The sequence below is a fragment of the Carya illinoinensis genome, chromosome 3 (assembly GCF_018687715.1).
Source record: "Carya illinoinensis cultivar Pawnee chromosome 3, C.illinoinensisPawnee_v1, whole genome shotgun sequence".
Taxonomy (NCBI): Eukaryota; Viridiplantae; Streptophyta; class Magnoliopsida; order Fagales; family Juglandaceae; genus Carya; species Carya illinoinensis.
The window spans coordinates 4,879,918-4,902,432 of NC_056754.1; the positions used below are offsets into that span (position 1 = coordinate 4,879,918).

At 34.9% G+C, this 22,515-nt stretch overlaps 2 protein-coding genes and 1 long non-coding RNA gene across 3 annotated transcripts; 2 read left to right on the forward strand and 1 right to left on the reverse strand.

Annotated features, from left to right (window-relative positions):
• The first annotated feature begins 174 nt into the window (after positions 1–174).
• On the forward strand, positions 175–3,259 carry LOC122302726 (ribosome-recycling factor). Its single transcript, XM_043114125.1, has 8 exons — positions 175–444; positions 995–1,138; positions 1,236–1,351; positions 1,612–1,703; positions 1,924–1,945; positions 2,052–2,120; positions 2,665–2,733; positions 2,828–3,259. Exons 1-8 carry the CDS (start codon positions 234–236, stop codon positions 2,906–2,908), a joined length of 804 nt encoding a protein of 267 aa, XP_042970059.1. The 5' UTR covers positions 175–233; the 3' UTR covers positions 2,909–3,259.
• Positions 3,260–3,454: 195 nt separating this feature from the next.
• Positions 3,455–8,339, reverse strand: LOC122302725 (ankyrin-3). Its single transcript, XM_043114124.1, has 4 exons — positions 7,873–8,339; positions 5,981–6,256; positions 5,721–5,858; positions 3,455–5,166 (listed from the first exon to the last, which is right to left on the reverse strand). The coding sequence occupies exons 1-4, from the start codon at positions 8,173–8,175 to the stop codon at positions 3,610–3,612; spliced, it is 2,274 nt and encodes a 757-aa protein (XP_042970058.1). The 5' UTR covers positions 8,176–8,339; the 3' UTR covers positions 3,455–3,609.
• An 8,536-nt stretch (positions 8,340–16,875) lies between these two features.
• On the forward strand, positions 16,876–20,557 carry LOC122303046. The gene is made up of 2 exons (XR_006240592.1): positions 16,876–16,989; positions 18,846–20,557. It is a non-coding gene; the product is annotated as an uncharacterized LOC122303046 (long non-coding RNA).
• The last annotated feature ends 1,958 nt before the right edge of the window (positions 20,558–22,515 follow it).

Consider the following 22,515-nt stretch of genomic DNA (forward strand, 5'->3'; position numbering starts at 1 on the left):
ATAATAAAAATAAAAATAAAAATAAAAATAAAAGAATGGCTTTTCAAGGTAAGGGATGAGAATGGGTTGGGTTCGATCTGTTCATCAAAGCAATATTAACTTCATGATGGACCCGATGTCGCCGATTAGACCCACGTGGGCTTCACCGGCCCATTTCATACAGTTCGGTGATCATTCCAGGGTTTATCAAAAAAACCTAAAACCCCGACAAGAAGCAGGTAAACCCTGGAGCCATGGCGATCTTTCTTAGACGCGCATTCTCCAGTCGGAACATCCTTCTACTCCGAAGTAGCTCCCCACTTCATGGCCGCGAGCTCTCTCATATGATTAGCTACACTAACAACAATGTCCGCAACTCAGAGACTCACCACAGGACTCTCACTCTTCCGGCCGTTGATTTTCTCAGCGAGTGTCGCAGAGGCTTCGCCAAAGGACGCAAATCAAGTACCATTTCTCTCCGCCTATCCTCTCTATGCATATTTATCTTTTCTGTTCATGTTTATTTATTGCCCAACATAAGTTCAATTTGTCGTGATTTGTAAGAAAAAGGAATGCATGAGAAATGGTAGCCAGGAGATTCACCATGTGTGCTTGAAATTCCACTGTCTACCGAGGGGAGAAAAGGGTAGTAATGATCTTTAGTTCTGTTTTTCCAAGCATAGTTTCTGGTTCCGCCTCCCCCTCCCCCAAATGCTACAAGCTTAATTGCTAAGTACCAAAATGGTGTGGTATCTACGCGTCATCTTTTGATTGAAATTTTTCTCTCTAAGAGTTGGATCCATAGGTTTTGGATTCCAGGAGATAGACATTCATTGCTCGTTTAATTTGAGTGAGTATTCTATTGTGTATCTTAGATCTTGCTGATTGCATGTATAAATGCAAATTATATAAATTCCTAGAATCCAAGCGTTTTCTTTTGCAAGTTTCTAGTCACTATTCCCTTCAAGTTAATTCCTTTTTTTTTTTTTTTTGCCTACTTGGTTGCTCCATTTAGAGGATGATGACGCTGCAAGCAATATTGATGTTTCACCTGATGTTGGACCCACTATTAAGGCAAATGCTTCTGCACAGATGGAGGCTGCAATAGGTGCATTATCGGGAGAGTTGAATAAACTAAGAACAGGAAGGGCATCTCCAGGTACCTTACTATGTGCCATCGCTATTTGTTATTTGTTTGCTGTCTTATTCTGGTTTTCTGATTTATTAGCACGGTTGTTTGTCGAATGTCTCTGCAGGGATGCTCGACCACATTATTGTAGAAACTGATGATGTGAAGATGCCCTTGAATCATTTAGCTGTTGTTTCAGTCATGGATTCCAAAACATTATCAGTAAATCCTTATGATCCAAATGTAATGAACTAAATCTTTACTTTAATGAGTTTGCTATTTTTTTCAATTCTTGTCATTTCTACATAATGGTCATGTGTAATGTTTTCTTTTTCACATAATATGGAGTATGATACTATCAGTTCTTCAGATATTTGGATCTAGCAATCAGGATGAGATTTTTTTATATCAATTGTATTTAGTCATTAGTGTTTTAATTCGGTTCATTTTCTTAGCACAAAATGAGTATTTAAACATCCTTTTTTGACATCCTGTTTTTGCAGACCTTAAAAAAATTAGAGAGCGCGATTGTTGCTTCTCCATTAGGCTTAAGTCCCAAAGTGGATGGTGAGCGGCTGATTGCAACTATTCCACCGTAAGTGATTCTGTTTGCTCTCATAGTATCTCTTCCCCTTTCAAAAGCGAAGCCTATTTGCTAATGATATCTATTGAAGGCATTAAAATAATGTGTTGAGATAATCATAATTTTAGCTTATGCGATATTTAAGGGACTTCTACTATTTCATGTTAAAGCTTAATCTATGTACACATTCATTACTTGGCTCATATACATTTTTATTTTCTGCAATGACCAGATTGACTAAAGAGCATATACAGGTAAGCTAATCACTGCTTTTTCCTTCATTTATCTCTTTCGTCTTTTATCTTTTTTGTCTTTGTACCATGATGACTATGATATTGTATCCTGGGGCATCTGTACCAGGCTGTATGCAAGGTGGTTACCAAGTCTTGTGAAGATGCCAGGCAAAGTATAAGAAGAGCTCGCCAGAAGGTATATCCAGCTATTTTCTTAATCTTATTTATGTTTATAGTTCAGGTTTTCTTAAAAGAAAAGAGCATTTGTAGGGAAAATTTGATTGCATTGAAAAGATTTTGAAATAAGCTTTTATCGATAGTCGATACACTACTCAAGACAAACTCAAAGTGTATGTATATATGTATGTGTAGATTGATAGCATGTATGAAAAAATAAGTAAAAACTAGTCGTATGTGTAGATTGATAGCATGTATGAAATAATAAGTAAAAACTAGTCCTTTTTTTCAATGACAAAGCTATAACTCCTAAATAATAAATTACTTATAAAAAAAAAACCTCCTAAATTGTAAATATACCATAACTAAAGTTTTCAAAAGTACTAGCAGGACGAGCTCATAACCTACCAAAACAATGTTGGAAAGTTTGTGCGGCAACAAGACTACATATAGCCTATAGGATTGCTATAATAGATTGGTAATTTTATTATATGCATTGCTGTGAACTGGTCTGGCATTTTTAGGTTTATTGTGCCTAAACAAGTTGTTGGTTGGCTTTACAGGCAATGGATACAGTAAAGAAATTATATTCACATGCCCCCAAGGATGATCTGAAGAAATTAGAGAAAGAGGTGAGTTTTCAAGCTATTCACAGAATCACAGCGATATAGATGGATGAGTTTTGCAATAATTAGAGTGTTGACTGACCCTTGTTCCTTTTCCCAGGTTGACGAGCTGACCAAAAAATTTGTCAAGTCCGCAGAAGATATGTGCAAGTCGAAGGAAAAAGAGATCACTGGAGGGTGAGAGGCGGTCTAACCATCTCTATTTCTGCAAGATTACACAGCTTTTGGAACTCTCAACTTAGTAAAGCCCTTTGGTATAAAAAAATTTGGGTGATCGAATTCCATGATGAAGTGAGCTTTTTTCAAAAGCCGCATCCGTCAGAGTTTGCATTCAGATGGCAGTTTCAATACAAAAATCCAGCAGAAATCTGTTTTGATGTGAAGAATTTCGCTTATATGTTGAAAAACATTCTGAAGGCATTGGCAATGATTTGTATGGCGTTAACCTCCATCGTGTACTTGTAGCCCCAGATGGGGAATGTGGCTGTCTAGCTTTAAACGGTCCCCGCCTAAATGATGTTCATCGCCTAAATTGTTTCGTGCTTGCCTTCATCTTGGGCCCCTGTAAAGGATTCTCGAGCTTTCAGGGATTTGCCACTAGAGTTAAAATACACATTCATGTGACACGGTCTCACAATTGAAAAGAGGTCAGGCTCAGGCGTCGGGCACACCCAGTGATTACTGATTCGCACAAAAAAATGCGAAAATAAAAAATTCTGACTCTTCGTAAGCGTAATTTCCATATTTTTAATTTTAACTAGAGGTGAACAAATTTACAACTACCGGCTGCCAAAACCTTTACAATGAAAAAGCAAAGATACTTCGAGATGAAGTACTCCCCCTAACAACTATACAAATTGCCTGCGTCCACATCCTCACCATTCACCATCTAGTTTCCCTCGGTTTGCCAAAAACAGCCTCTTTCGTCACAAGCTTAATGCCCCTCACCCAGAGCTCAGCCGTCTCAAACCCACCCTCGCATACAAAATGTACCTCCCTGTTCTTTGTAGTCACCACCCTAAACACTCCAGGTTCATCAGCATCACCCTTCTTCTTCCTATTTTTCTGAAAGGCTGCGCTAGGCCCCACCTCTGCATGCCGGCACATCACATTTCTCCTGCTTGAGTTCCCCCATCGCAGCACCCCTTTAGATCCCACCATTCTAATTTCCTTACCATGCGGAGTCCCTTTCCCTCCCCTGGTGTGTTTCCGCACAGAGGCACCACCTAATACTAGCTTGCGAGCAAGGTCGTCCAGTATCACATGCTCAGCATCATTTTTCCCGCCGACGATTTTCCTTGCAAGCGAGAGCGCTGTTTCACCTCTAGCACTCTTGATATCACAATAGGCCCCACGCAAGATCAAGAGCTCACACATGGACCCATGGCCTTCCTTTGCAGCTAGCATGAGGGGTGTGTATCCGTCCCCATCAGGGATATTTACATCATAACCTTTACTGGTAAGCAATTCTACTGCATCTAAGTCACCACGACGAGCAGCGCAATGTAAAGCATGGAACCCTCCAGCATTGCGGTTGCCCTTTTCAAGGGCAAATTGAAGCATTACCTTCTCAAACAAGTCATGACTCTGATGTAACTCAGATAAAGTGATCGCAGTTTGACCAGATTTGTTGTGAAGCTTTACGTCAGCCCCTGCATAAACCAGCAACCTGAATGCTTCAACATGACCCTTCAGAGCAGTAATCATAACCGCTGAGAAACCATTTTCATCCTGGTAATCAAGATTGAATCCTCCCCACCCAATCAGAATTTTCAGAGCCTCAATGTCACCAGCTTTGGCTGCAAACATTAGTGGAGAGAACACAGTCATATTGCTGGACCTTGGAATCTTCATGGCTCTAATCACATCAAACACCACATCTTGAAAAGCAAGGGACCACCGGTTTGATCCAGCAATTGAACTTGCAGACTGACCAGCAACATTTACCAAGCCAAAATCAGCACCAGCCATGGCCAATACCCTGAGGCATTCTTCACGCTTATATTTCGCACAGATCATCAAGGCCGTGTCACCAGAATCTGTCTTTGAGTTTAGATCACAACCAGAGTCAATAAGGCATTGAACTAAAGTTGATAATCCAAGACGGGCAGCCATGTGTATAGGACAAAATTCATTTTTCTTGGCTGTCTTAACAGGGCATTCTACATCAGCACCACAATTCAACAGCACCTTGACAGCTCCTACACTGCCACATAGGATGGCATGGTGAAGGGGAGTTCTCCCATAATGAGGAGTATTAGGGGAGAGGTGTTGGAGGAGCATACGCAAGATTGCACCACTCACTTCAAAATATTCAACTGCACACCAGGTGATGGCATAGGGTTCTGCCAACCCAGCACCAACTCGATATTCTTCCCCAGTAGCCATGTCCCAAGACCATGCTCCTAACTTCACTTTGATGTCCGTCCTGACACCAGCCTGTTTTTCCATTTCAGGAGAAAGATTGCAGTGAGGGGGAAAAGAAACAATGTAATCATGAAAAGAAAAACAATAATGGTCAGTCACTATCTTATCCAAGATTCTACGTACAGATCATCCTATCACATGCTACGAATATGTCATTCTCAGAGGAGATTCTAATGCAACTCCAAAAGCCCATGCCATTGGCTTGTCATCAAGTTACATTCAGCTGTAATAGCTACAACAACAACATCAAAGAGGGACAAACCTCTCAATGGATCAGACTCATGAGTTTCAAACTAACAGTGAATGTTTTCACTCTATCTCCCCGCCCAATCCCTCCCCAAAAAATAAAAATAAAAACAAAACTCATTCCTTTCAGGATCATATGACTGCTTATACTATTAAATTGCTTAATATTAAAGAATGACTTGAAGGGTACACTTGAGAATCTGTGAGCTCAGAAAGAGTACAGGGATTTTAAGTGCAACAAACAGAGCCCTCCCAAACTTGTATCCACATGTACCATCACGGTCATTCTAATAGTTAATATTGAGATGCAAAATGCTCACCTGAAGCAGCAAATGGACAATGGGAACCTGCCTACTAACCACAGCGGCAGCAAGTGCGGTACAGTCAACATTCATGTGAACAGAAGGCTTAGATGACTGGAGCAAGACCCGGTCAGCCGCACTTGCATCTACACCACACTGCAACATGAACCAACATTAATGGCAACCACATAATGCTCATTTCTGTTTAATTACAACAGTCTCTGCAGTGGTATCTAAAAGATTGGTAAGTGAGAGCACATGCAAATACGAGGCTTTACCTTGATGAGAGTGTCAACCACATCTATGAAACCCCTGCAGCATGCAGTGACAAAAGCATGCAGACCAATATGGGGCCGGATGAGATCAGAGCCCATGAGCAACTCGGCATGTCTTGCACGACCATGACGGCTTGCCTCCAGCAAAGCCTCCTCACAGGCTGGCTGTGAGGCACCAGCTTTAAGTAAGATCTCAAGAATCCATAAATGACCCTCCCTCACTGCTGCTGTTGGTGCGAAGCCCCTAAAGAGTTTCTGGTTCACATCTGCTCCAGAGCTCTGACATTTAAAAGGTTCCAATCCGTAGTACATGACAAGCCATTGACAATGCAAAAGGTAAGGCCACAGGCAGACAAAAAATGGGAAAAACAAATATAATTTGATAAGTAAAGAAGCATGGAACTTTCGTGAGTAAGTACATTTGTGAAGAAAAAGTGGACGTATTATGTATGCATACCACCATTATGCCCTTACCCTGCTCTGGCCAAAGGTCAGAGTCAAGTAAATGCTTTGACGACCAATCAAGACTGATAATATCAAAAGGGTTAAATTTTTAAATATCTCTGCTTGCATCTCTTCATCAAAAAGTAGATCTTTTGCTGTGGGGAAGATCCACTTGGGTCCAAATTAAAGATATATACCTGGCATTTCTAATTAACTACTTCGAAACCAGATTTTTAATTTACTTCGTTTTTAATTACAGAAAACCTAACCAAGTAAAAGTATTTATAACACAAAAAGAAGGACCACAACCAGGAATATACACTCAATAAGTTGAATGACACGCATTTTCCTGAACCAATCTTAATTAAGAAAAAACATCCAATAGTAAATAAATTGAACCCCACAGTGTCGACCCAACTATATGTTTCATCATAGAATTCAACAATAGGATAAACTTGACAGGAAGGTTGAGTAAGGACCATCATATTTTTGCGGTTTTTACGCATGCATAAAAACTTAATGGTAGTTCGTACAACGGTTTGTGGAGATAGTTGAACTGTCATGCAAAAATGATACTCCTTATCTCAAAGAAAAGGAAAAAAAAAAAAAAAAATCCATTAAATACATATCAAAGTAATCAGCTATAAAGAGCCACTAGCAAAAGCAAAAGGAGATAGTGATAGCCCTTTGGAAAAAAATCAAACTGTCAATCTACTGAGTGACAGAACAGGAATACCAACCCTTTCTGGTTTCCAAAACACAAAACAAAATGAATCACAAGCATCCATCGGTCAAAAGCATCATTTAACTTCAGTAATGACAATACCATTCGAACAAGAATGGTGACAAAGATTTCAAAAGATCGTTGATGCTAAACCAATAAATTAGTTACGGGCTACCACCTCATTGGCATTAATAAGAGTTAGACATTTATATAGCGGGCCCAATTAGGAAAAAGCATTGGAGACAATAACCAAAGAAATTCAAAGGAATTATCAACTTTAATACGGAATAAGGATAATGCCTGAGGAAATCAAACCTTAGCTTCCTAAAGCACAGCCTTTACATTAAAAAGCTTGAAACGCATTAAAACAGTCATAATCTTCTCAAATCCGAGTAATTAAGAACGGAATAAAGCCAAATACGCTAATTATGTCGGGGAGGAAAAGTCGCCAGTATTTGAGACATTTTCAAATCGAAAAAATATTGGTAGAAGCTTTAACGGGAGATTTCAGAAATGAGAATCATTAACTAGTAAGGTCGGATATACACAGAATGCTTCAAAATCAGTTAACATTTTAAAACTCTCAAAACCAACTATGTGGATACAAAAACGTAATCAAGATCTCAGTCACCAAAATGACGCGACAGCTTCGAAATAGGTGAAAATCAGCAATGCGAATGAAACAGTCAAAAACATCAAATTCGGTGTCATTGGTCCGAGCAATTACCAGCAACTTCTTAACGAGGTCCACGTTGCCGGCATGGACGGCGAGGAACAAGGGGGTGACATCGGTCTTGAATTCCTCGTACTCCACGCGGACCTCGCTCGGCGATTCGTCACGCGGGACCAGCTCAGTCTTCCTACTCTTCAAGCACACCGCGCCGACGAAGTTCACGTCCACGAAGGGATCGACGATGTACTCGATCGCCGACTTCAGATCACCGGCGAGGGAAGCTTCCAGGAGCCTTTGCGAGACATCCGCTTCGTAGTCAACCGGAAATACCTGCTGCTTACCGGAGAACACCATCATCTTCGCGGCCTCGCAGGTCGACCTTCAGTACTACCACACTCTCGCTGCAACTTCAGCAGAAGGCTCGCATGCGCGCTCTCTCTCTCTCTCTCTCTAAGAAATGCGATGCTCGAGGGAGAGTTAAAAGGAAACTTTGAAACAAGTGAGCGCCAGAATACAGAACCCAAGACGAGTGCAAATATAATGGGAACGTTAACTGTGTTTTAACCACGGTTAAAAAAAATGGTTGACTATTTAGCAGAATTGAAATTTGGGTGTGGGCCCGCGGGGTCCCTTTCCCTCACTGGGCGTGGTTTTCTGAGCTCGGATACATGAGTAGTGGATGACCGGCAATATTCGGCTCGGCTAATTGAAGTTTGAGCTCCAAAAGATTAGATGGCTCCCACATCTTGGTTCGGCTTCGATCTCGGACAGAAAATCGCGTAACCACTCGTGTGTCTGGATCGTCCCCACCCAAATGAAACCGTCGATAATAATAATAATTGGAATCATCATCTTGAAACAAAATCTAAACTTCTTTAAATCATAGCAATCCAAACTTCAAATGACTTTTAGGGCATGTTTGGTTATACATTTTTATAAATTTTTTAAAATTTTAAAAATTGAAATCATCATCGTTAAACAAAATCTGAACTTTTTATGAGGATAGATATTCAATTTTTATAAAAAAAATAAAACTATATATATTTAAATCTAAAATTTTTTTCCTATTTCAACTTTTTCAACTTCTTTTTCCATCATTGTCTAAAGCATAAATTAATATAATATTTATAAACTTTAAAATAAAAATGCATTAAAAAATTGAATTTAACCAATTTTCGGTTTTAATTATTTACTTTCACAAACTCTAATATAAAATTTATTATCAAACAAAGAATTTTGATCAAGCAAATCATCTCATTTAATTTCATCTCATCTAATTATTATAATTTTTTCAAACTTTCAAATAAAATATAAAAAATAATTTAACTTTCTCAAATCTCGAAACAAAAATTATATTCTAACGATATTTTATTCAATTTCCATCTCATATGTTCAAAAAAGACTGTTCATTTCCCAATACTTAGTCACAAAAATATATTATGTCCCATCATATATGTTCAATATTCGGAAAATGATTCTTGAAGTCCATTAAAAAATGTATAATTCATCTTTCTTTCTTTCTTTTTTATTGTTTTGAAGGGAACGTATAATTCATCTTAAATATATTTGTATGGATTTCATTTAATTTTCAAAAGATATATATGCTCTAAATTTATATTTATAATGACTCCTGGATTTTTGGAGAAGATTTTATATTACTTTGAACATCATTAAAACTATACATAGCATAACATACCTACGGGCAGCAGCTAGCCAGAGATGAAGTCTACATATCCGAATGGGAGATATAGTTTATGTTTGGAATTGTAATGAAAAATATAATTTATTGTTTAAGATTTATAACTTATAGTTTAAGTATTAAGTTTTATTATTAAAAAGTTCTTTACAGTTTATTAACCATATATTTAAAATACTTTTAAACATATTACATTTATTTGAAAATAAATTTTAAAAGTACATTCTAAGATCGAAATGACAATCATTGATTTTTTAGATATTATAATGCTATTCTTAAAAGTTTGAAAAATAAATAAATTTGTAATTTACATAAAAAAAATAATTTTAATAATAGGCTCAATTTTTTTTTATTTTAATAAAAATATACGAAAGTTACACATCTTAAAATTATATATTATATTACTCTTTTTATATAGGTTTGTCTTGAGTTAAGGTTTGTTATATTTTTTTTCAATTTATTTTTAATTTCTGAGGATGTTTAAAAAATGCTTAAAAAAAATAAAATAAAAAAACTTATTTACACTAGTGTACATATTAAAGCCTTAATTATTAAAAGTAATATATAAGAAACTATGTTATTTCCCGTACCTTATGAGTTAAAATAGGATATTATGGTTTTCCATATAATTTTTCAATTAAGTATTTATAAATTTCGTTTCATCTATTTTGTGTATACACCTTTCTCTTTACAAATCATACATAAACAAAACAAAACAAAACAAAATCAATTTTTTAAAATTCTAAAATAAAAATTATCATATAATAATATTTTAACTTTATAACATTTTATTAAATTTTTTATCTTTTTTTTTTCAAAATTCATAAAATATCTTAATTTAAATTATTTTATTACTATTCACAAACTATCTCACTGTTATATACAAATTTTTCATCTCATCTATATAACAAACCAAAGCTTTAGCATTTTTGCAACTTATCTCAAATAGTAAAGAGATAAATATATAAAATAGAAATTGCAGTATTTATTAATATTTTGATAAGTATTGTAAATAACATTAAATAAATAATATTTATTAATTTTATTTATAATTATAATGAGTCGTGATAAATGACACATTTTATTCTTAAGTTGATAAAGAATAAATATAGATATAATTGTCATAATGCTTATTACATATTCAACTGTATAAAAAAATTATAAAATAATTACAATATTTTAGAGTCTATTTTATGGACTTATCTATTTATTCTGTTTTAAATACTAAAATTTTGAGAAAATAACTTCAAAACATTTTTTATTTTTTGGTTATAATAAGATCAGGCAGAATAAACAATATCGTAATATCGAGTATCGACGGAGTTTAGCCGAAACTGTAATGGCTAACAGTGAGCTACTTCAACGGCTAACACAGAGCTCCTGTAAATTCGGATCCCACTTGGCAGCGTGATAGACCATAGAAGTGCTTGGACGCCTAGAGAAATACTATAGGAGGTTTCGAAGCATTTTCTAGTTCGCACGTGGAAAGAAACAGTTTTATTCGACCAATAGAGTGACAATAAAAAGGTCGGGTACGAGCCATAAATGCCTCCCCGTGCACTTGACACGTGTATTTGACGGAGTGAGCAACACTAGCGTGGCAGTAAACGTATGGAGGGGACACATGTTCTGTTCTGTCTCTATAATTTTAGTGTCGTATACTAGTATTTGTCTGGGCGGTACCTTTAATTTGAGATTGATATTAAAATTTAAAAGCAGTAGCTCATCCAAAAAAAATTAAAAGCAGTGTGCTAGAAACAATATATCCAACGACAAAGACAAAGAGATACTTCCTGAAACATGTCCGATTATATCATTGGCATTGACGTCGGTTGCAACACCCATCCAACATTTATAATTAGAGGTAATAATGATAAGTATGTTATATGTATTTTTATTTTTATTTATAACATTTATTTGTTTTATTAATTTTTTTAAAATTTTAAAATTTGATAATTTTTAGCATATCAATAATTAATATAGAGGAGTAAGTCTTTTTGTAAATATTTATTAAATGCATTTAATATTTTTCTAATGATATTAATAATGTGACACTAAGAGCACTCTCAATGAGTTTTGTAAAATTTATTTTTATGTAAAATTTGAATAAAAGTAACTTAAAATTGCTTCCATCGGATCATGTCTTTGGAAATATATTTTCCATTTTGGTACAGTGTTAAGCTACATGTACACAAATGTAAAAATATTTTATTTATTTTTTTCTCTTTTCATGTACTTTGTTTCCTTCTCTCTTTGTACTTTTTCTCAAATAAACTATTAAATAACATAACATTTAAATGATATGAAGAAAAATAGATAAGCCGATGTATGATATATTGTAAAAGTTATTATGTAAAATAGAAAAAATAGATTTTAGTAATGTATTTTAAAGAATAAGATAAATAAACCATTAAGAGTGCTCTAAGGCCCGTTTGATTTTACATCTATCATATTGTTATCTCAATACTGTTTAAATATAAATATTTTTTAATTTAAAAAATTTTTAAATTTAAAAAATTTTTAAATTCTCATCTAATTAATATATTTTTTTCTAACTACCAAATAAAATACAAAAAATAATTGAACTTTTTTAAATAAAAAATTAATATTATAACAATATTTTAATTTCATAATATTTTAATTTAGTTTTTTTCTCTCACTTCTCAAAACTATTATCCTAACTCAAACCATTATACTATTATTAACAAACTATAACATTATTATTAATAGATTTATCATCTTATTTCATATATGTATCCAAATTAAGTATAAATAATATTAATTAATGATGCGACATCAAGTAACAATTTAATATCTTCTTGCAAACTAATTATATTACTTTTTCTAAGACGGCAAAACCAAAACATATAATTTTGAAGAGTAATGTCACTTATAATTTCAATTCTTCTTATTTTCTCCTCATACTAATTGGATATTATTTATAATATTTTATTTATGATTCTATTATTTAATGACACATCATGAATAATAAAATGATGATAAGAAATAAGATAAGAAATATTTTTTTAATATTAAATAGTGTTAGATATAATTTTGGAACGTAATTTTTGTATAATTTCTTAAAAAAAATAGCAAAATTTATTATTAAAATATACATTTTTTGTATAGATTTTATATTTATCGTTTTTTTTTAAGCGAGAGAGCAAAACTTATATATCCTATAATGTACAAATCATTTCCCAGTACTTTTTTATATTCATTCCTAGTGTTATTGTTAAAGCAATAACCTTTAGTGTCTTTTTTAACTGTTCAATTGAGCCGAATAGTTTAATCTAAAGATATATATATAAATAAATAAAAAATTGATCATTTGGATTATTTTTATATATTTTTTTATTTCGGCCATCAAATTTAGATAAAAATAACAAAAGATCTTAAAAAATTTATATTTATTATCTAAATAAAATTAAAAGTATTAAAAATGATTACAAATATTTTTCATATTAATAAAACATAGAGATATTGGAAGTTTCCTTCCATAGTCTCGTGACTCTCGTCTCTTGATGCCCCCATTTACAACCATGAGGTGGTGCTCGCAATCACACTTAGCAGCTCTCTCTCTTTTTTTTTTTTTTTTTAAATATATGTATTAATTTTAAAAGAAATAACTTTGATTATAAAAAAGTTTGTAAATACTGCAACAGAGGAACCTATTCTCAACTAGAAACGAATCCCAAGTGAAAGAAAATAATAGAGAGATTCTACCCAAAAAATATTTAATAATAATTTTTTATTTTATTCTCTAAATTTTCAGATCCGTGTGTCCAAAGTCACGTGTAATAATAATTATTTTAATTTTTAAAATTTTAAAATAATAATAATATTAAAAAATAATATTTTATCTCAACGTATTCACCAGCAGATTCGATCGAGGATGCGTTGAGTCAGTGAGTGCAAAACTGTCTAATCGTGTCAAGGAGATAGAATAATAAATGCTAGCTGGGACCGGGTTGATAAGTTGACCCTGCATGCATGTGATGGTAATTGAGGTATTTCGTCTTTCCTTCCTGCTCTGTCAATGGATGATCTTCTGAGCACGGCCGAGGCGACGCAGTCTTTGCGTCCATTCACGTGATCGGTCTCCTCCCTTGGAACTTCCATCTGTTGGAAGATATACGTATTTTTTTTTTTTTTAAGTTTCACTGTTTATTATTTTTTATAAAGTTTTATTACATATAAACATAGTCATGCACTAATTTGTATATTAATATTGATTTATTCATATTTAAAATTTAAATTAACACTGTTTTTAATAAAATTTTAATCAATTACATTATATTGGTACACAGATTAATACACAATTATGTTTATAACTATATTTTTCCTTTTACATATCACATATCGACATTAACTTTTACTTATTTATATATTTTTTATTTTAAATTAATTAAATTATTCTATTAATCATTCATATATTATTAAAAAAATAAATCATATATAATATGTAAATAAAATTTAAAAATAAAATATATGTATAAAATAAAATAAAAAAAGAAAAAAACTTACAAGCAGTCATATACAGTCCCCGGCAGAGAAATTTGTCTCACTATCGGTACAGACAGGCACTCAATAGACTTGTTAGTTGTTGCACGACCTGACACATGGATGTCTCGCTAACAAGTTGTCGATTTTTGGGTAATATAAATATTATATATAGGAAAAATATAATTACAAGTATAATTGTATATTAATCTGTGCATCAATGTGATGTGATTGATCAAAAAGTAGATTTTATTGAAAATAATATTAATTTAAATTTTAAATATGAATAAATCAGTATTGGTATACATATTAGTATGCGACTGTGCTTGTATGTAACAAAACTCTTATATATTTATATTTTATATGGTTATTCATTTAAATAATAAATACAAAAAATTATTTAAAATTTATATCAATAATGCAACCGAAGATAATAAAATTAAAAAAAAATCTTATTACGATGCATCACTTATAATTCTTAAAAAACTAAAAATTAATATTTTTTATCAATGAAATATTGGCCTGTATAAAAAGAAATTAAAAATATATATTTTTTTAAAAATCTAAAATAAGATTTAACATTTATTTAAAAAAATAAAATATTGAACCTCAATGACCCGATCGCAGTAAAAGGCTGAAAAAAGACTTCTTGATACAATTGAACTTTTTCACATTTTACTTTGCCGGGATCACGTTGGCTTCTCAGTACGTTCACTGAGGTTTGCATGACGCATTTGTATGTACAGTGAGCGTGGTGCCATGATGAGTGAATATTTTCAGCTCTTGGGTAGGTTAGGAGGGCCCCTCCTTTATTCTATACAAACACCAACCTTAAAATTTGAACTATACATACATGATGATCCTCCTGCGATGTAAAATCAAACCTGTAACGTCGACCTAGGCCCCAACTATCTTGACCAATCGTAATCCTTCATGTTTGTTCATATTGCATTCCAAAGTTGGCATTGAAAAAGCCTTTAATGATCACCCATCTTCCTTTTCCAGCACTCCTGCTCCATTTCCCTAATAAATAACCCCACAACACTATTGGGAGGACTTAGGCAAATCATTCACAAGATCAAGTGGTCGGGAAAAACATACTAACAAACAAATATTCATCCCACCAACTCATAACCAATCTGAGGTTGAAATGGAATCGGCGCCCCAGTCTTTGCTTGCAAGCTGATTCTTTTATAACTTTTCTACTAAAATCTTCTTGTCAACATACATAAAACTGATCAGGTGGTATTTGTACGTTCTTCATATCATGTTGAGAAGTGAAACCATCAAAATGTCTCATTTTTTACACTAAATAGATCATATAATCAATTTTCACTTGTAAAAATGAAAAACAAGATCTTGTTTTTGTAATAAACCATGATCAATGGTGTTAATGGCGCCACACCCAATTTAAATGCGACAACTTCACCAGACATAACATGTTGGAAGTCCTAGCTAATGGCGTACGATGGTAGGGACAACTTGGGTTCACTCATAGGTTTGATCATCCTGCAAGTAAAGTTAAGATTTTTTTTGGGGGGGTTGGGAGGACAGGTGTGTCTCCGAGACACCAACTAACCCCAATTCAAACGACTTGCTTCTGCTTCAAAGTTCCAAAACTTAAGCAAATATGATTTTAATCCCATTTGGGACAAATCTTTTGGTGGGTAATTGAATGTCTGTTGTCTTTCCATAAGATGGTAACCAACCTTTTTAAACCTTGGCTTACCGTTCAAGGAAGAAAAGGTAAAAAAAACAAGCAATTTATCGAAAATCATTAGACATGCATGCCCCACGCTGCTATCTGATATGTACATCATCGAGAAAATGACTGGAGGAGCCAAAATTATAATTGTCCGAATCAGTGCCAAAGACGTCCTTTGTGGGTCAAGTTCGTTCATTGGGTCCTAAGGAGTCTTATAAAGATATATGGTCTACTTTTCTTTTTTTCTTTTGGTTTTTGAAAGTCTATCGAGAGTTCCTAAGAATTAGAATACACTCGAAGTATTGAGTAAAGAAAATGTTACAATGATATAAAGATTTTATAAAAATAAACTTATAAATTAATAAAATTTTATATGATATGTTAGATTTATTTTATAATAAAAATAATTTTATAATATAATATATCACATTAAGTCACATTAATTTATAATTGAGTAATTTTACATACAGTTTTCATTTAAAGACTTTAATACATGCATAGATAATTTTATTTATAAAATTTTTTAAAATTATTAAAATATTCCTCATAAAATGATTTGTTTTTTTTTAATAAAAAGTTTGCACATATAATCTTCACTTAAAGACTACAAATAGAATCTCTTGTTATTCTTATAAAATCTAAAGCTTTTCTCTTAAGCAATTACAATATTCTTGTAGATAAATAAAACAAAGAAAGTACGAGAAAGAGGGACATTTATTTATAGTGTACTTTATTTATTGTGGAGTGCCTTTTTTTAATCGAGATTTTCACGAGCTGTTGATCACGAATGCCTCTCGCATAGTGAGCTTCTTACTGTTGATTAATGAAGGATTTAATTATCATTTCTCAGCAAGGGGATTTGGACATGTGTTCTTCATGTAGTGGGCTTTATAAATAAGGCCCATTGACCCATTATGAATAAGGACATCAGTTCATCAGTTCCTCTTCTAGCTCTTATTAATTAAAATGAGTTTCAGGCCTGTTGGGGCTAGTTGAGGCGGCCCATATTGAAAATCGTTGCTCAATGCATTGCACCACTGAGTAATAATTATTGGTGCTTTGCTATGTGAGTTGGGCCTGGCTAAATGGATTGGACCAGATATAGCCTTTGATATAACCCAGCAGCGACAGCGTCACTCCGTCGTCCTAGTTCGCTCGCATCGTTATGATTCGAAGAACCAACGAATCGCTTCCTTGTAGAGTTTTCTCTCAGAGGCTCAGTGCTTTAAGGATCGAACCCAGATATCAGCTCTGCCTCTCAAACCCGGTGAGTTCTCTGTCACTATCCCGTCAGCGATTTCCTCAAAGAAATGCATCATTCGATATGCAAAATAGTGATACGAAATAGAACCGTTGGTTCAAAAACCAGTCATGTTCGTTACATCCAAACAATAACATTTGTCAATTCAGGTTCAAACCCCATTGGGAAACAGTCTTTGACAGTCTCTTACCTCTTCAACTCATGTGGATTGTCCTTAGAACTAGCTATTGCAGCTTCTAAGGTAGTTAAAATCGAAAACACAGAGAAACCGGACTCGCTTTTAAAGCTCTTAACCACTGATGGGTTTACAAAAGCTCACATCTCAAGCTTGATTTCTAAACACCCACCTTTTATTTTAGCTCATTCCGAGAAAACTATGACCCAAGCTAGAATATTTTCAGTCATTGGGTATCAGAGGACCTGACCTACCTACATTTATCTGTTCAGACAAAGGCGTTTTATCGTCTAGTTCAGAGAAACAGATAATACCGACCTGCGATTTTCTCAAGGGAATTGTTGGGACCAAGGATAAACTTATTTATGCACTGAAGTACCGGACCTCTGTGGTTCGATGGAACAAAAACTGTGGTGCCAAATATATACACTTTGAGGGCCCATGGCGTGCTGAAACAACATGTAGCAAAGCTTGTAATAATGAGACCTAAATCAGTTGTGTCGAGGACTGATTTGTTCAAAGAGGTCGTTTCTGCAATTAAAGAGATGGGTTTTGTACCCACCACTACATCCTTCATTTTGGCTGTGGCCTCAATGTCAACTTTAAGCAAAGTGAATTGGGAAAAGAAAATGGAGGTTTTTAGGAGATCTGGTTGGTCTTAAAATGGTTTTTCTTCCGCGTTTAAAGTACAACCAATGCTAATGACTTGTTCAGAGCAAGATTAGGGATGTGATGGACTTCTTGATGAACACGGCGGGTCTGAAGCCATCAGATGTTGCTGGATGCCCAAATTTATTTCTGACTAGTGTCGAGAGGAGAATGATTCCCAGATGTGTAGTTATGCAGGTTTTAATGTCTAAAAATCTGGTTAGGAAAGATTTAGATTTAATTTGGAGATTGAATTCAAAGAAGTACGACTTTGAGAAGAGCTTTGTGGCTCCATTTGTGGAAGATGCGCCAGATGTGATTAAGGCATGCCAGGGTAAGACGGAGTTTCAGGGATTTAGTCATTGCTTGTGAGACCGTAACTGGTATGGGCCTACAAAATTGAGGTTCAGTAACAGAATTGAAGGAACATGCATTTTGAGGAAAACTGATAGTGATATGTATAGTGTGAGGATGAAAATGACTAAACATAATAGGGTTTCCATAGTTCCAGTGTAGTTGTGTTTTTATTGATGTTGAATGAGCCCAGATGATTTGCCTGTCATATAGTCGCTTTATAATTTCCTCTGCTTGACTGCTTCTTTCAGGCATAAGCTGGTTTTCATTTTTTTTTTCCCTTCTTTGACCCATTTCTAGGATAGTGTTAGGATTAATGAGGTTGGTTTATTCACTGTTTGTTTATATATGGTGGAACGTTCTGCACTATAAGTTTTATAGAGTTAATTCTTGAGAACAAATACATCATGCAAAGTTTCTTAAGGACCTAAGGTTAGGGCTGTACCCAGATCTCCATTCCCATTATCCCAATTTTGGGGGCACCAACACACAGTAATAACCTTTAAGATGCATATCTGGTTTATTCTTGAACAAATTGTTTATTTGCTTTATCAGGGATGCCAACTTTCGTAATCAAATGTACCACTTTCAGTATTGAAAATTCTATGGAGCTGGGGACTACATTCCCCTTTTCTTTCTCCATTGGTTAATTAATCATGTCATCCTTGCATATCCCTTGTTTCAGCTTGTTGCAGTAAACTGAGACAGTCAGTGAACTTAAAAGTTACGAAGTTCATGATGCAAATACCTGCCATCTTGGTATAAAAATCTACTTATTATAAGTTTTCAGGGAGTTTATTACTTCCCAAATTCAGATATTTAGCAACCGTGAAAGATCGTTATAGTGTCTCAGGTTCAGGATCTGTCAAAACCATGACTGGAGCTAACCCATTAGGCCATTGCAGACATAACATACATGGGAAGAAGGAATGGCACGTTCTAAATTCATACGACTATAACAATGTGTACACTGACATCTATGCTCTGTTGGCCTCCAAGTAAAAGATATGGCAAGAAAACTGCAGGGTCTGTGATGATATTGTTCTTCTTACTCTTTTTCCTTGAATTCCTTGTCCTAAGGTTTTCCCATGAAATTACTGGAGTAGATATAGCTATAACTGGAACTCGATTGATCTTCCAGTGGCATTATCCAACTGGAAAATATGGGTTGGGGTACAGTACAGAAATCCTCCTCTGCCCTTTCAATATACACATTGTAGATTATGTACAAATGCCTCTGAACCCAATGAAATCCTTGTTTCCTACTATCGTGAAAAAGATAATGTTAGGCATATATGATTAGGGTATTTCAACTGCAAAATGGACCTGCAAGTAGATTTTTACCTTTAATTTTTTAATTCTGCTTACCGCATGTATAGACAGGCAAACACAAACAATAATGGATTCTACTAATATTATGAGATGTTCGGCTTGTCATCAAACATTTTTCACTCTCGCGTGGTTCAAGCTGAATTGTCAAGGAGCCTAAGGTTGGGCTGTCTGTTAGCCAAACAATAGCCTCTGGATGCAAAGCATCTCATTTGTTATATTCTCTCTGGCGTCTTCTAATTCTTTAGATGACTAGGTTCTCAATGGAGGACCATCATTGTAAGCAAATTAGCAATTGAACTATCCTTGGTATTTTGCTCTGCAAAACCCCACAGAGCAACAGTCTTTAACATTCTCTTACCTTGTCCTTGGACCGAGCTGTTTTAGCTCCTAAAGGTAGTTAAAATTGAAAGTACAGTGAAATCAGGCTGGCTTCTGAACCTTTAAACGACTCAAGGGTAGTTGTTGTTCCTCCGTCAAAGTTATTTCGTCTCTCTCCCTTTCCCTTTTTCTAGGTTGAATTCATTGAGGAGGACAAAGAAACCCACAACCGACCAATATACGGATTACGGCCGAAGTATTTTTAAGAGTTCCATATGAATGAATGCTCATCACAGGCTAGCTCTTTAATTAAAAGAATTCAGAGGGTGCCTTGCCACTTAAACCTCGTGAACAGGATAACATTGGAGTTCGCATAGATAAACATAACGTATTAATGGTTATGGGGGGGGCAGTCTTATTTGTCAGATAAGGTTGGTGATTCGATCGGGTGGGGAGCCAGTTGAATAGCTTTCCAAAGTGATGCTTGTGCTGATAAATGCTAATAAATATTTAAATGTTGTCCTTTAGTGGTTGTTCATCAATGGTTCTCTGAAGTGGTCACTTGCTAAAATCCTTTCTCTTTTCTCTTTTTGTTTCTACTTTTAGCTGATAATCATTTCCTCATTAGATTTTGCTTTTGCTTTTCCCGATAAAATCAATGTTTTCATATGCGTAGTGGGAGTAGTTGTAAACTTTCACTGAAAGTAACACTATTTCTTCCTCAAAATAAGAGTTTGCTTTATATCATTATATTTGTCTTTGTTATGCTTTGGATGGGACCCAATCTCGGTTACTTTCACTAGGCCTGTTCATCCGAGTTCCGACTCGAAAATTCGGATAGACCCAAACCGGAATTCGGATTTTAAATTCGGGCCAGAATCCGGACCGGATTAACCCGGTTCAGAAACGGGCCGGAACCCGGATGAATCCGGGTTTTTCAAAACCCGGATTCCGGGTTCCGGATTGAACCCGGGTCTTTCTTTTTCACCCCCGTTAGGAAGTTCAGTTCTCGTCTTCCTGAATCCTCACCATGATGATGTCTGCACACGGACCATCTACAACATCGATGATTCGATATTAACAAACTAACACAAACTAACACAAACCCATACAACCAAGACCATCTACAACATCGATGATTCGATATTAACAAATCCCTCATCATCACCGTATAAAGAAAAATGTGCAGATTGCAATCGGAGAAAACAACCAAAAGATTAGAATCAATTTCAGAACAACTAAAAGGGCCTGTTTTTTCAGAACAGAGTCTAAAAATCACCAGTAAAACACCATTGGCTACCACTTAGTAGTTTTTTCTGATATTTTCTGGGAAAAGAGCGTGAAAGCAAAAAAGAAAGAGAGACAGAAAGAAATCTGAAACTAGGGTTTCCTAAGAAAAAAGAAAAAAAAAATCTGAAACTAGAAAGTAAGACATACCCGTGGATGAAAACGAAGGCACGATGATAAAAATGACTCTTTGATCGGCAGAGGGGCCTAGGGTTTCGGCGTGAGACAGAAAGAGAGAGAAGAGAGAGCAAGACGAGGAGGAAGACAGAGACGACTCGTATAAAACCTAATGAAAACTAGCGAGAGGGGGCGAGAGAGTGAGAGAGTGAGCTAGGTTTCGGCGAGAGCGTGAGAGAGATGAAGCGAAAGGGGGCGGAAGGTTGAAGACGATGAAAACCTAATGAAACGTTGAGTGAGTTTGGTTTTTACATAAACCGGGTACCGGATTTTAAAAGCGGTATCCGGGTTAGACGACCCGTATCCGGACCGGACAGATCTGGATTTTGCAATACGGATTTCGGACCGGATTGAATCCGGACCGAAACCCGGAACCGGAATCCGGTTATCCGGGTTCCGGACCGGACCGGATTTAAATCCGGCCCAGTTGAACAGCCCTAACTTTCACTAACTTCTGTTAGCCTCTTAGCTTCGAAAATACAAGGAGAAACTCATATATGATTAGCTGTGTGTGTGTGGAAGTCTAGAAGATGTGACACTAGAGATGCACATATATTTTTTAAAAATATTTGTCCTTCTTATACAAATAGCATAAAACGTTACGTGGTCATTAAATAATGTATTTTTTCTCGTATTGTTTATTGATAATGTAAAAATATAATTTTAAAACGTTCAAATCTTGCACATTTTCTTTTAAAAAAAGTGAGATCTGATATAAAAATTTTGATTTTTTTTTTTAAATGTGACTGCTAGATTTTCTTAACTCTTTTTCAAGAAAAATATGCAGACGTAGATATTATTGAACTGTATAAACCATTTTTCATATTTATATTGTATAACTCCATGCACCATTTTTGGTGGATGAATTCATAAATATGAACTCTGAAAACATTACCTGCTCTTGTTTTAAAGTGTTAGCACTCAACCAAAAATTGTGGGCCATCCTAACCAGGTACAATCCAAAGTAGCATGGAACATTGTTTGAACTGGCTGAGGCAGACACCAAATCCATTTATTTTAACAAAATCTAAGCATTCGAAGTAATATAGGACCCTAAACAACCAACATGCGCCCGCGGGCGGGGGGTGGGCGCTTCTGTCCTTGGGAAAGTCCATGCCCACTTCCATTGCATTTGGTTGTACGTAGTTTTTGTCTTGTTTCGTGGGGATGCCTTGTTTATAAAGATGTAAATAATTTTTATTTTTAAAATTTAAAATTTATGTATAGATATTTATTTAATA